Source organism: Barbus barbus (genome assembly GCF_936440315.1).
Source record: "Barbus barbus genome assembly, chromosome: 9".
In the NCBI taxonomy this organism is placed as follows: domain Eukaryota; kingdom Metazoa; phylum Chordata; class Actinopteri; order Cypriniformes; family Cyprinidae; genus Barbus; species Barbus barbus.
In genome coordinates, this window is record NC_136737.1 from 18,364,525 (window position 1) to 18,380,206 (window position 15,682).

The 15,682-nt window shown below is 41.4% G+C and overlaps 2 protein-coding genes across 2 annotated transcripts; both read right to left on the minus strand.

Annotated features, from left to right (window-relative positions):
* Positions 1 to 1,572: 1,572 nt before the first annotated feature.
* On the minus strand, positions 1,573 to 2,739 carry LOC306875594 (hatching enzyme 1.2-like; the record flags this gene model as incomplete). Its single annotated transcript, XM_079426271.1, has 5 exons — positions 1,573 to 1,963; positions 2,055 to 2,172; positions 2,256 to 2,396; positions 2,511 to 2,589; positions 2,671 to 2,739. 5 exons carry the CDS (start codon positions 2,737 to 2,739, stop codon positions 1,573 to 1,575), a joined length of 798 nt encoding a protein of 265 aa, XP_079282397.1.
* Positions 2,740 to 5,497: 2,758 nt separating this feature from the next.
* LOC306874833 (hatching enzyme 1.2-like) lies at positions 5,498 to 6,664 on the minus strand (the record flags this gene model as incomplete). The annotated part of the gene is made up of 5 exons (XM_079425111.1): positions 5,498 to 5,888; positions 5,980 to 6,097; positions 6,181 to 6,321; positions 6,436 to 6,514; positions 6,596 to 6,664. The coding sequence occupies 5 exons, from the start codon at positions 6,662 to 6,664 to the stop codon at positions 5,498 to 5,500; spliced, it is 798 nt and encodes a 265-aa protein (XP_079281237.1).
* Positions 6,665 to 15,682: the final 9,018 nt, after the last annotated feature.

Consider the following 15,682-nt stretch of genomic DNA (forward strand, 5'->3'; position numbering starts at 1 on the left):
GAAAGAAACCGTTGCTGTAGTGAATTCAAATTCCTGTGCGCGAGAAAGCGAGAGAGCGGAGCCGATGCTGAAGGGCGACAAAACATCATTTACAGACGGATTTTATATTATTAAAGTTATGGTAAGTACACTGAGTTTTGTATGTATTAAGTCATTTTTCACATACTGCATTGTATTTTGCAGAATAACAGTGAATTCACGCCTTTACTTGTGTCAACCTAGTTTAGCCTGTACTGATCTCTCAGTAGGGGTGTGCGATATCGTCTGTGATAATAATGTAATTGTTGTTTTAACGATGTGGGATTTCACATTATCCTGTATATCGCCAAAACTAAACAAAACACTCCTAACTTACAGAGTGCATGAATACATTAACGTTACGTGATGAAGATTAGAGTAGTGCACGTGCGCATTTACAGTGCGTTTTTTCACTGCATTATCCAGTCTTTACAACAGTTCAATAAACAAGAAGTTGATATTAAAGGGACTTGCGTTTTAGACACATTATTGCCTGTTTATTTCGCCAACAAAAATCATTCGGGGGCCGGCTGTCCACAGTAGTCCTTAATATACCAGCACAATAACACACTCAGCAAAATATTGTCTAATTATCATTATCGATAAAATCCCAGAAAATAGTGAGATATCAGATTTAAATCACATGATTGCCCACATGACCACAAAAAAGAAAAAAAAGTGTGTCAGGGCAATCAACAAATCATGTAAGAAAAGGGTACAAAGACAACTTTCTGTTACTATTTTTTATGAGAAATTGAATTGCAATCCTGTATCCTCATTCAAAACATGAATTTATGACTCTTTGAAACAACTGTTAGAGCATGGCTGTTTTACTAAAGCTGAGTTTGATTTTATGTGGGTTGAACATCCAGTAACGCCTGTCTTATATACTCTGCCCAAAATTAATAAGGCCTATAAAGATGTTCCTCCTGGTAGAACAATTGTGTCAGCCATTGGCTCTAAAATTTCTGCGTTCATAGATTTTTTCCTGCAACCTGTATTTGTCCTTATCTTCTTGTAGCATGTGCCTTAAATATACAGATCATATAAAACATAATTTAAAACCAATATCTGTAATGTAAACATATCTTCTTGCCATTAATATAGAAGACAAGCTCACTGTTCACAGATACAGATGACATGATGAGTTAAGAAGGATCGCAGTGCTCTGTTGATGGAGATGCTCCTGGTTTACTGACCATCAGCTGAATGAGCGACTGACTGACTGACTCACATCACACTACAGTCTTTGCTTTGCCTTTCATGGTTAAAATGCAGGAATGTGTAAAGAAGATATGCATGCAATGGGTTTTTCCTCCATTGTTATATATTTATTTATTGCTTAGGAGATTCCTTCATTCACTTCCTGCTCTCAGTCTCTCAGAATAAATTATTAGATGTAAAGACAATCCACAAAAAGGTTCACATTTGTTAAATGTTTAATTTTCCCCACACATTTCAGAAATACAACAACATCAGAAAGAACATCACCTTATTACATTATTCACCTACAGACACACAAAATATATTAAGTAGTCTGCATAAGCCTCATCTTCAGCATCCATACAGCTTGTTGATCCTCAGGATGTCAGTGTTGGACATTCCCTGCCTCTGTCCGATTTCCACCGTCCCATCAGGAATGGGAGTGATGGTTTCCAGCCCGGGCTGGATGGAGAAGGCTGTTCTTCCATAGTGCATGATGGAGCCGTAGTCATATGGAGTGTCTTGGTTGTTGGTGTTTTGTTTCTGGAAGTTGTAGGCCATATCAGGAGACATGTTCTCCCAGTTGATCTTGACATACTTGTCACGATCGCTCCTGGTTTGCTCGTGGTAGAAGCCCAGGGCATGATTGAGCTCATGCTGAACGATACCGTGATACACACAGCCGTACCTGTTGAGGGAGACCACCTGTTTCCCACCAGTTCTGCCAAGAGAAGAGTAGCACCTGAGAGGAGAGAAATAAGAGATGTTAGACAATATCAATCTGATTTAATGTTGTTTGTAAAACAGAGTCCAGAAGGTATGATTTTTCTCACCCATCTTTGTTCTCAATACTGATGTAGTCGGTCTGAGTTGATCTGGCCACAAAACGGATGCAGGTTTTGGAGTGAAAGGTGGACATGGCGTTCACAATCACTGATCTGTCATAATAAGCTGCAAACAAAAGGGTCCAAAGCTTTAAAATGACATTTAAATGAATGATTGATAGATTCAATGATTGAAGGAGATTGACTCACAGAATTCACCGCTCACTATGTAAGGGATCTCCACTATGTTGTTAGAGTTTTTCTTCCAGAAACAGTTGTTGTTAAAGCAGTAGAGAGCATTTCTGGTTTTGGGAAACACCAGGTCTCCTTCGATCAGGACTTCAGAAGACCCTGCATTTAAAATGAAATACACTGGTGAAATAACACAAGCTATTTATAATCTTTGAACACTTTTTGGAAATGTGACCCACTTCTGGCTTTAGAGAAATATACAAAGTGCCTGACCATTGTTGGACTCCAAAATCCTTGTAGTGATGTCCAGAGGTTCAGGCTCTGACACAAACACTCCTTCAAACCTTTCCTCCTGGAGGCAGAAAGAGAGATTTTTAAAATGACTTATCTGAGGAACCTTGATTGTTTAGGGAGGGACTAGACAGGATCTTACCATAAGAGGAGATGCCTGTGAGACACCAAACAGCAGCAGCAGAATGGAGAAGGAGGCTCTTGTGTCCATGTTGTCTAAGTGTGTAGAAATGTTCAGGATGCTCCTGTGTTGAGCTTTAGTGTCTCTGTGCTGTCAGACCTGGACTTTATAGTCACCTGAGTAGGTGGGTTTTCTGGAGGATTATGGGTAGGGTCTTAGTGTCCAGAAACTAATGTGTGTAACTAAAGGGAGGAAACTCTGACCTCGCCTGTTAGTCCAAATGCTTCCAGAAACAGACTATAACCTAAGTTTATATTATTTATTGGGTTTAACACTAAAGTAGAAATGCTGTAGTTTTTGTTTTCTTAGTGTCCCAAAACAGTAGCATACGAAGAGGGTCCACAGAGCTTCTAGCATTGAAAAACAAAACTTCAGAGGAACCCTATATTTTGTTAGCTAGTCCAATTATTTTAGTCAATTGTTTGGATGATTTAATAATAATTGGACTAAATGGTTATTTGGTCATACTTATAACTTCATTGGTAAATTCACATCTTTGCCTATAGCTGTTGTTCAGATGGTCACCCTTCTGTCCAGTGTAGATTTTCTTGATCTAAACTAAATTAGCTCATGGTTTAGTGGTATAAAAATGTTATTTTTTGATCTAGGCTTTGTATTACAGTCAGGCTAACACTTTAGAATATTGTTCCATCATTAATGAATAACTACACAAGAACACATGAGTAACGCAATATTAACACTCTAGTAACTACTAGTTACCAACGAGAAACTCTGATTAATGAATTAGTAAGTGGTAGTGCTTAGTCGAATGTGGTAGTTTACTATTAGCTAATCAGTAACTATTCTTTTTTTCATACCTTCTTAAGAAATACGAAGAACCACTGTATACAGGTTCATAATTAATATGAATAATACATAATGTATAAGTCATTCTAAAGTAAAGGTCATAGTAGGGTACTAGTACGCGATATTAATGACTGAAGTATTACGAAATTTCTCAGAACACTGTAAAAAATTTACATTTTGAAAAATTGTGGGAACTGACAAATAAATATTGATTCAACAAATTGCTTCCCAATAATTCTCCCCAAACCAAAAATTGTAGTAATTTTAACTAAAGGTCTTAAGTTAAATTAAAAAATATACATTCACCGAACAAATTATATTGTGCTCAGCCAATCTATCCAGCAGAAGTGAAAAATCTGTATTGGCCGAACAAGCTTTGCAGCAAAAAAACGCGTGTGCACATGCACCTGAAAGAAACCGTTGCTGTAGTGAATTCAAATTCCTGTGCGCGAGAAAGCGAGAGAGCGGAGCCGATGCTGAAGGGCGACAAAACATCATTTACAGACGGATTTTATATTATTAAAGTTATGGTAAGTACACTGAGTTTTGTATGTATTAAGTCATTTTTCACATACTGCATTGTATTTTGCAGAATAACAGTGAATTCACGCCTTTACTTGTGTCAACCTAGTTTAGCCTGTACTGATCTCTCAGTAGGGGTGTGCGATATCGTCTGTGATAATAATGTAATTGTTGTTTTAACGATGTGGGATTTCACATTATCCTGTATATCGCCAAAACTAAACAAAACACTCCTAACTTACAGAGTGCATGAATACATTAACGTTACGTGATGAAGATTAGAGTAGTGCACGTGCGCATTTACAGTGCGTTTTTTCACTGCATTATCCAGTCTTTACAACAGTTCAATAAACAAGAAGTTGATATTAAAGGGACTTGCGTTTTAGACACATTATTGCCTGTTTATTTCGCCAACAAAAATCATTCGGGGGCCGGCTGTCCACAGTAGTCCTTAATATACCAGCACAATAACACACTCAGCAAAATATTGTCTAATTATCATTATCGATAAAATCCCAGAAAATAGTGAGATATCAGATTTAAATCACATGATTGCCCACATGACCACAAAAAAGAAAAAAAAGTGTGTCAGGGCAATCAACAAATCATGTAAGAAAAGGGTACAAAGACAACTTTCTGTTACTATTTTTTATGAGAAATTGAATTGCAATCCTGTATCCTCATTCAAAACATGAATTTATGACTCTTTGAAACAACTGTTAGAGCATGGCTGTTTTACTAAAGCTGAGTTTGATTTTATGTGGGTTGAACATCCAGTAACGCCTGTCTTATATACTCTGCCCAAAATTAATAAGGCCTATAAAGATGTTCCTCCTGGTAGAACAATTGTGTCAGCCATTGGCTCTAAAATTTCTGCGTTCATAGATTTTTTCCTGCAACCTGTATTTGTCCTTATCTTCTTGTAGCATGTGCCTTAAATATACAGATCATATAAAACATAATTTAAAACCAATATCTGTAATGTAAACATATCTTCTTGCCATTAATATAGAAGACAAGCTCACTGTTCACAGATACAGATGACATGATGAGTTAAGAAGGATCGCAGTGCTCTGTTGATGGAGATGCTCCTGGTTTACTGACCATCAGCTGAATGAGCGACTGACTGACTGACTCACATCACACTACAGTCTTTGCTTTGCCTTTCATGGTTAAAATGCAGGAATGTGTAAAGAAGATATGCATGCAATGGGTTTTTCCTCCATTGTTATATATTTATTTATTGCTTAGGAGATTCCTTCATTCACTTCCTGCTCTCAGTCTCTCAGAATAAATTATTAGATGTAAAGACAATCCACAAAAAGGTTCACATTTGTTAAATGTTTAATTTTCCCCACACATTTCAGAAATACAACAACATCAGAAAGAACATCACCTTATTACATTATTCACCTACAGACACACAAACTATATTAAGTAGTCTGCATAAGCCTCATCTTCAGCATCCATACAGCTTGTTGATCCTCAGGATGTCAGTGTTGGACATTCCCTGCCTCTGTCCGATTTCCACCGTCCCATCAGGAATGGGAGTGATGGTTTCCAGCCCGGGCTGGATGGAGAAGGCTGTTCTTCCATAGTGCATGATGGAGCCGTAGTCATATGGAGTGTCTTGGTTGTTGGTGTTTTGTTTCTGGAAGTTGTAGGCCATATCAGGAGACATGTTCTCCCAGTTGATCTTGACATACTTGTCACGATCGCTCCTGGTTTGCTCGTGGTAGAAGCCCAGGGCATGATTGAGCTCATGCTGAACGATACCGTGATACACACAGCCGTACCTGTTGAGGGAGACCACCTGTTTCCCACCAGTTCTGCCAAGAGAAGAGTAGCACCTGAGAGGAGAGAAATAAGAGATGTTAGACAATATCAGTCTGATTTAATGTTGTTTGTAAAACAGAGTCCAGAAGGTATGATTTTTCTCACCCATCTTTGTTCTCAATACTGATGTAGTCGGTCTGAGTTGATCTGGCCACAAAACGGATGCAGGTTTTGGAGTGAAAGGTGGACATGGCGTTCACAATCACTGATCTGTCATAATAAGCTGCAAACAAAAGGGTCCAAAGCTTTAAAATGACATTTAAATGAATGATTGATAGATTCAATGATTGAAGGAGATTGACTCACAGAATTCACCGCTCACTATGTAAGGGATCTCCACTATGTTGTTAGAGTTTTTCTTCCAGAAACAGTTGTTGTTAAAGCAGTAGAGAGCATTTCTGGTTTTGGGAAACACCAGGTCTCCTTCGATCAGGACTTCAGAAGACCCTGCATTTAAAATGAAATACACTGGTGAAATAACACAAGCTATTTATAATCTTTGAACACTTTTTGGAAATGTGACCCACTTCTGGCTTTAGAGAAATATACAAAGTGCCTGACCATTGTTGGACTCCAAAATCCTTGTAGTGATGTCCAGAGGTTCAGGCTCTGACACAAACACTCCTTCAAACCTTTCCTCCTGGAGGCAGAAAGAGAGATTTTTAAAATGACTTATCTGAGGAACCTTGATTGTTTAGGGAGGGACTAGACAGGATCTTACCATAAGAGGAGATGCCTGTGAGACACCAAACAGCAGCAGCAGAATGGAGAAGGAGGCTCTTGTGTCCATGTTGTCTAAGTGTGTAGAAATGTTCAGGATGCTCCTGTGTTGAGCTTTAGTGTCTCTGTGCTGTCAGACCTGGACTTTATATTCACCTGAGTAGGTGGGTTTTCTGGAGGATTATGGGTAGGGTCTTAGTGTCCAGAAACTAATGTGTGTAACTAAAGGGAGGAAACTCTGACCTCGCCTGTTAGTCCAAATGCTTCCAGAAACAGACTATAACCTAAGTTTATATTATTTATTGGGTTTAACACTAAAGTAGAAATGCTGTAGTTTTTGTTTTCTTAGTGTCCCAAAACAGTAGCATACGAAGAGGGTCCACAGAGCTTCTAGCATTGAAAAACAAAACTTCAGAGGAACCGTATATTTTGTTAGCTAGTCCAATTATTTTAGTCAATTGTTTGGATGATTTATAATAATTGGACTAAATGGTTATTTGGTCATACTTATAACTTCATTGGTAAATTCACATCTTTGCCTATAGCTGTTGTTCAGATGGTCAACCTTCTGTCCAGTGTAGATTTTCTTGATCTAAACTAAATTAGCTCATGGTTTAGTGGTATAAAAATGTTATTTTTTGATCTAGGCTTTGTATTACAGTCAGGCTAACACTTTAGAATATTGTTCCATCATTAATGAATAACTACACAAGAACACATGAGTAACGCAATATTAACACTCTAGTAACTACTAGTAACCAACGAGAAACTCTGATTAATGAATTAGTAAGTGGTAGTGCTTAGTCGAATGTGGTAGTTTACTATTAGCTAATCAGTAACTATTCTTTTTTTCATACCTTCTTAAGAAATACGAAGAACCACTGTATACAGGTTCATAATTAATATGAATAATACATAATGTATAAGTCATTCTAAAGTAAAGGTCATAGTAGGGTACTAGTACGCAATATTAATGACTGAAGTATTACGAAATTTCTCAGAACACTGTAAAAAATTTACATTTTGAAAAATTGTGGGAACTGACAAATAAATATTGATTCAACAAATTGCTTCCCAATAATTCTCCCCAAACCAAAAATTGTAGTAATTTTAACTAAAGGTCTTAAGTTAAATTAAAAAATATACATTCACCGAACAAATTATATTGTGCTCAGCCAATCTATCCAGCAGAAGTGAAAAATCTGTATTGGCCGAACAAGCTTTGCAGCAAAAAAAACGCGTGTGCACATGCACCTGAAAGAAACCGTTGCTGTAGTGAATTCAAATTCCTGTGCGCGAGAAAGCGAGAGAGCGGAGCCGATGCTGAAGGGCGACAAAACATCATTTACAGACGGATTTTATATTATTAAAGTTATGGTAAGTACACTGAGTTTTGTATGTATTAAGTCATTTTTCACATACTGCATTGTATTTTGCAGAATAACAGTGAATTCACGCCTTTACTTGTGTCAACCTAGTTTAGCCCGTACTGATCTCTCAGTAGGGGTGTGCGATATCGTCTGTGATAATAATGTAATTGTTGTTTTAACGATGTGGGATTTGACATTATCCTGTATATCGCCAAAACTAAATATTGTCTAATTATCATTATCGATAAAATCCCAGAAAATAGTGAGATATCAGATTTAAATCACATGATTGCCCACATGACCACAAAAAAGAAAAAAAGTGTGTCAGGGCAATCAACAAATCATGTAAGAAAAGGGTACAAAGACAACTTTCTGTTACTATTTTTTATGAGAAATTGAATTGCAATCCTGTATCCTCATTCAAAACATGAATTTATGACTCTTTGAAACAACTGTTAGAGCATGGCTGTTTTACTAAAGCTGAGTTTGATTTTATGTGGGTTGAACATCCAGTAACGCCTGTCTTATATACTCTGCCCAAAATTAATAAGGCCTATAAAGATGTTCCTCCTGGTAGAACAATTGTGTCAGCCATTGGCTCTAAAATTTCTGCGTTCATAGATTTTTTCCTGCAACCTGTATTTGTTCTTATCTTCTTACATTAGAGATACAATGGACTTAAGAGATTATTCAAGCGGCACAATTGCCTTTGACTTCCATGCTTTTAGTCACAATGGATTTTGAAGCTTTATATACGAATGTCCCTTTTGAAGGGGGTTTACAAGCAGCAGAATATTATTTAAATCAACATGCTCATCAGGTCCCAAATACTGCTTGTTTAACTGATCTCATGAAATTTGTGCTTACTCATTTTTGTTTGGATCTGATTTCTTTTTGCAGATTTCTGGAGTTAGCATGGGCTCTAAAATGGCTCCAAGTTTTGCATCCCTATTTTGTGGGCTGTTTGAAGAACAGTTTGTATTCAATCAAGCATCTAATCCATTTATTAAATATATTGTCTTGTGGAAACGTTATATAGATGACATCTTTTTCATTTGGAGTGGCACAGAATCTCAGCTTGTAGAGTTTCATGAATTAGTTAATTCATGAATCAGTGATGCTTTGACATTTACAATGGATGCTCAGTTAGATCAAATACATTTCTTAGATGTTAATGTGATTCTGACGGAAACTGGATTTGTAACTAGCCTGTATCGTAAACCTACCGATCGTAATATGCTCTTACATGGATCATCATATCACCCTGTTTCTTTGAAACGTTCTCTTCCTATTTCCCAATTTAGTCGGATTCGCAGAATCTGTTGCAGAGATGAGGACTATCAACAGTAAGCTGAGATCTTGGCAGACAGGTTCAGGCAGAGAGCGTACAAAGAGGAGTGGATCCAAGCTGCCGCCGCATGTTTTAAAGGTGCCATAGAATGAAAAACTGTCTTTACCTTGGCATAGTTAAATAATAACAGTTCTGTGCATAGAAATGACATACTGTGAGCCTCAAACACCATGGTTTCCTCCTTCATATTGTAGCAGTACGGTATACCTGTGACGTACCCCGTAATAGAAGGAGGAGTGTTGGTAATTACGTTAATTGAACACAATATAGAAGTGGCCGTAGGGGCGCTATGTGTGTGCGTCTGTTCTGTGTCCGCTTTGCGTCCGCGAGAGAGAGGCAACTCACTTCCGGCGAGGTGTGTGAACATTGGGAGGTAGGAGTTGTTGGCAGTGATTATATTTTAGGATTTGTTTTATTTGGCTTCATGGGTTCATTTTGTTAAAGGGTGGACTGAGGAGCTTTATGGGATGTCTGCAGCAATGGCGGTCTTTACGGAGATGTATTTAAACGCCACCGTGTCTAGGTTATGTGAATCGCATTAGAGGTAAGTCAAATCTATTACGAGGATGTTTTTAGAATTTGGCTCGTTAAAATGTATGTGTTTTATATTATAGGTGTGAGCCAACGTGTGCGGTGTTGCAGTGCGCTTGGTGTCTATCTCGGTGTTTGTTTCAACTGTGATTGGAAACTTGATGGTTGGCCATTCCAGTGGCCGCAAGTGGTTCTTCCATACTGAGGCCTTGTGCCGCGGCCTCGGGATTATCACCTCGTTGTTCGGGATCGTATGACATCGCGTTTGAATTGAGCCGGCAGATCGGTTGGAGTAATCGGCCGTTGCCTTGTGCTGGTGCACTTCTTTTCTCTGTAATTGAGAATATTGACCATGTTTAACTCTCGCAGGATCAGTTGGACTGCGCTGTGGTATTCTCCCCACTCCAGTGACGGGTTGTGAGTAAAGTGAAACTGAGAAAAATGGTAATTAAAGTCTATAGCGAATAGACAATCAGCTTTTTCTCTGTCACAGTCCCTTTTTGATTTTATTTTGTTTCTTGTTTGGTTCTTAAATGAAGATTGTTTTCTGTATTTGGTCTTTTTGGTTTATTCTAATGTGTTATGGTATGGTTTCTTTCATTGTAATCAGGTTGTTGTTATGGTCTGGTTTTAGCCAGTTGTTAGAGTTGTAGCCATGGTGGCTGGACGCGGCCGCTTGCCTATTTTGGAAGAACTGAGACGGCGAATACTTTTGTTTAAAATGTGTATTGTAATATGTGCTTTGGCCATGCTGTTCTTACCTGATTACGTGTTTGAGTTATTGATTTCTTTTTGTTTTGTCTTTATTTCTCATCAGAACCGGGTGGCCAATTGGGGAGGAGCAGCCTTCCTTTGTGTGTGGTGGAGGGTTTTGCCTGAATGCTGTGTTCACTGGAGGTGTGGTGTGCTGTGGTGTGAGTGTGCACTGCTGATTGCTGTTTCCATCCTGTCTAGGTGTGCCACCCGGAATTATGAAGAGTTGCTGTTGTGTATCGTTAGAATAGTTTTATTTGATTTTCTTTTGAGTTGATGCCATATATTAATAAAGTGTGTGTTTTATTACTGTAAATAAAGCTTTCATTAATTGTGACTCCACTCCGCCTGATACCTGACTCACCGTATCGAACTTTTGAGCTTTGCTTTATTGAGAAAGGTGTGTTCCCTGCACACTAAAACAGGGTGGCTTGGTCGGTGTCTGTGTGGCAGCCCCCTTGTGGTGGCTTGATCAGTTAAGTCGCGAAGTGCGTGTGAGGGCTACTAGGTGATAAGGTATTGCGCCCCTTCGAATAGAGAATGCCACATTTGGTGTAGTCAGCAGGGTCGCGGTTGTTGTTCAGATTCAGAGTCTGGGTGGAGTCTTTTTTTTTTTTTTGTGTATGTGTTTTTCGTTTTGTTTTTCAGAATATAGGTGACTGTGCAGTGAGATTCTGATCGGGTGAGTATCCGCTTATGCACACCATGGACAACGAATTACAAGATGAGGGAGTTAGTGACCCAGCTAAGAGCAGACAACGAGAGACTGCGGCAGGATCGGGTAATGACGGAGCAGCTTGATCCTGGCACAGCTTCTACTAATACAGCACGACCTGTTACATCTGGTTCAACTTATACGGGTGCTGGCATGGTCGAACGCTCCGTGTTAATTCCGCGAGACAGACGCTGTCCAAATTTTAATGGCAGGTCGGGTATGGGTATTGACGAGTGGGTTGAGGAAGCGCGAGCGTGTATGCGTATTCGTAATATGACCTCTGCCGAACAGGCCTTTTTCCTGTACGATCATCTTGAAGGAGAAGCTCGAGACGAGATTAAATATAATAAGTGCTGATAAAAAGGATCCAGAGAAAATTATTTCTATGTGGTTGTGCAGAATCAAATATTGCACTAAAGGAAACATTTTTGTCTCGGCGGCAACAAGAGGGAGAAACATTGTTAGAGTTCTCCCTGGCCTTGCTAAGTTTTTTCGAGAAAGTAAGGAGTCAGTCGCCACATGTCATTTCTAATGGCGACGTTACGGTGAGAGATCAGTTTGTGGATTGAAGTCGTGAATTGAAGTGCTCAGTCACTGTTACGGGGAGCTGTTTGGTCGCCACGGATCCACTTTATTTGAGCTACCATCTGTGGCGCAGGATTCCAGAATTGTTCATGCATTTCAAGACTGTCAACAAGTTATTCACGCTTCAGATCATGGTAGTAATGCAAAGGTAAGGGGGTATTGCGTGTGTCGTATTTTAGGCGGCACTTTGAAGTTTGTGATCGCAACCCGTTCATCTTCACTTGCAGGTAAAACGGTGTTATTTGAGCCTCCAGAGACTGGGTTGCCTGCGGGATTATTAGCTTCACCCTCCTTAGTGCAGGTAACTGGTGGTACTTTTTCAGTTCCTGTAGTCAATGTTGGTACCATGGATGTAGTGCTTTATCCCACTGCAGTCATAGGTAGGTTGCGGGAAGTATATTTGGTGGGTCTACCAGCTGGACTGACTGTAGTCCCATCAGTGATCGCTCAGGTAGCTTCCAGCGACGCTTCTGCTATATCAGAGCAGATTAAGTCGGTCGATTTAGAAGGGTTATCGGTGGAAGAACAAGAACCGGTTAGGGCTCTCCTTAGAGAGTATCAAAGTGTGTTCTCGAAACATGACGGGGACTTGGGGTGATCCAACCTCCTGTCCCACGATATCCCTTTAACCGACAACATTCCGGTGCGACAGCGTTATAGAAGCATCCCACCATCAGATTACGAGTTGGTAAAGACCCACATTGGCCAGCTACTGGAAGCGCAGATTATCTGGGAGAGCTGTAGCCCATATGCGTCTCCAGTCGTATTAGTAAAGAAGAAGGACGGTAGTCTGCGCATGTGTGTAGACTACTGTCGGCTTAACTCTAAGATGAGTAAGGATTCATTGGATTCATTGACAGGGGCTCACTGGTTCTCCACTTTAGATCTGGCCAGTGGGTACAATCAAGTCCCTGTCTCAGAATCCGACCATCCCAAGACCGCCTTTTGTACACCCTTTGGGCTATTCGAGTGGAATCGGATGCCCTTTGGTCTGTGCAATGCGCCAAGTATGTTCCAACGGTTGATGGAGCGCCTCTTTGGCGACCAGCGGCACCAGTCCGTCTTGTTGTATCTCGACGATATTATCGTGTTTTCCTCGTCTGTGCAGCAACATCTGCAAAGACTGAGGATGGTGCTGGGTCGTTTGGGAGCTGAGGGTCTTAAAGTAAAGCTGGGCAAATGTGCGTTTTTTCGAGAAAAGGTAAGGTATCAAGGGCATGCAATCTCGGGTCAGGGAGTGACGACGGACCCTAGTAAAATTGAGGCTGTCGCACAGTGGCCTCGCCCTGAGACCGTGGCTGAACTGCGAACCTTCCTGGGGTTCGTAAGTTACTATAGGCGTTTTGTGGAGGGATTCGCCAGGTTGGCGGCCCCACTACACAAAATAGTGGCTGAACTAACTCGAGGTAAAATTGGTAAGCGTGGTCCAGAACTGGCCGCAACGTGGTCTTCACAATGTGAGGATGTGTTTCAGACTTTAAAGTAGCCTTCGGCCGTCAGAGCGTAATACTGCCACGTATAGCTCTATGCGCCTTGAGTTCTTGGCCCTTAAATGGGCCATGACCGAAAAAGTTTAGGAATATCTGCTAGGGCACAAGTGCCTTGTACGTACAGATAATAACCCGTCAAGTCATCTGGCCACGGCTAAGCTGGGGGCTTTGGAGCAGAGGTGGGCTGCTGAATTGGCTGCCTTTGACTTTGAGATTCAGTATCGGGCAGGTAGATCTAATCAAAATGCGGATACATTGTCGCGGCAGAATGCCGTAGGGCAACAGATTGACGGTAGTGATTTGCTAGGGGCGATTGTGCCAGAGTTGCTAAAGCGAGTAGCGGTTACAGATATGGGGCAGGCGATTACATCGAGTGCGGTACAGGCTTTGCCGAGTAATTCAGCATCTGACTATTGCCTTACAGGATGCAGACCCAGTTATAGGGGAAGCCCTGCAGTTTTGGCGACAAGGGCAATACCCAAAACTGCGAGAGCGGCGACTCTTGCAGAAGCCGGTGATTATGCTCATGCGGCAATGGGACCGGTTAGTAGAGTAAGAGGGTATCGCAGGGCCTTCTGTCCTGACGGAGGGGAAATGGTGCTTCAGTTAATAGTGCCGGTAGCCTTGCAGCCGGAGGTATTAACATCCTTACATCAGCACCATGGACATCAAGGTGTTGAGCGCACCCTGGAGCTGGCACGACAGCGGTGCTACCGGCCGGGTATGTCCTCTGATGTGGCCCGTTGGGTTCAGGAGTGCGAGCGGTGCCAACAGGCTAAAGATGTGGCACCAGTTGCTCGAAGCTACATGGGGCATTTGTTGGCCTCTTGCCCGAACGAGATAGTGGCCATTGACTTTACCGTGTTAGAGCCATCTCAGATGGGGCAGGAGAATGTGTTAGTAATGACTGACGTGTTCAGCAAATTTACTGTGGCGGTTCTTATCCGGGATCAGCAGGCCAGAACTGTGGCTCGGGTCTTGGTGGAGGAGTGTTTTTTTTTAAATATGGGGTGAGGGCCGCAATTTTGAGTCCAACCTGATTCAGCAGTTGTGCAGCCTCTATAAGGTGGGTAGGTCTCGCAGCTCCCCTTACCATCCAGCCGGAAACGGTCAGTGTGAAAGGTTCAATCGGACCTTGCACAATTTGTTGCAAACCCTACCCACTTATAGAAAGAGGGACTAGGCATCTTGCCTGGCGCACATGGTGTTTTGTTATAATACCGCTCCCCACCAGGCCACTGGGGAGTCTCCCTTTTTCTTGATGTTTGGGCAAGAGCCAAAGTTGCCTATAGATTTCCTGCTAGGCCAGATACAGACGCCAGTGGCGGGTCAGGTACATAGGTGGATTGAGGAGCATCAGGCACGGCTACAGGTTGCCGTTGAGGGTGCTCGAGAACGGCTGCAGGTTGCGGCAGGCCGTAGAAAAGTGGGACATGATCAGCGGGTGAGGGAACAACCATTGAGTGAGGGCCAGTTGGCCTACATGCGAGACTATGGGGTCCGGGGTCATCACAAACTCCTTGATTTGTGGAGTTCTACGGTAAATCAGGTAGTGAAAGCCCCGCCTACTGGCAGTTCGGTGTATACCGTGGCCCCGGTAAGTAACCTGAGTCAGGTCCTGCACATCCATCGTGCTGCATTGAAGCCTCAAGCCCAAAGAGAGGTAGTACCACCTGATCTCTCTGGGAGTGTGGTGGAGCCGCCGGTGTCTTTGGAGGCTGAGGGAGAATTAGAAGATGGGGATCTGGATTATGTGGTACCTGAGACTCCATTGAGTGATTGTGAAGGAGCTGCTGTAAGTAGGCCCCCACTGGAGGCAGTATTTGTTCCTGCTCCGCTGGTGGACGGCGTAGAGGCAGTACCTATAGCAGAGGCCAGTGTAGGTTTATTACCTGGGTCAGGCCCGGGCTCAAAGTCCCCTTCTCCGGAACTGCCTGATCCTTCTGTGGTGTACACTTTTATTTATGAACTAAAGCAATCTTAAAACTATAGTGATAATATTAATAATATTATGAGCCAAAAAAAAACCATTGAGACAAAAAGTCAGAAAGATTGTACTATTTTCAGATAAGACAAAGCACACATTGATCAAATTTAATGTATGTGCCTTAAATATACAGATCATATAAAACATAATTTAAAACCAATATCTGTAATGTAAACATACCTTCTTGCCATTAATATAGAAGACAAGCTCACTGTTCACAGATACAGATGACATGATGAGTTAAGAAGGATCGCAGTGCTCTGTTGATGGAGATGCTCCTGGTTTACTGACCATCAGCTGAATGAG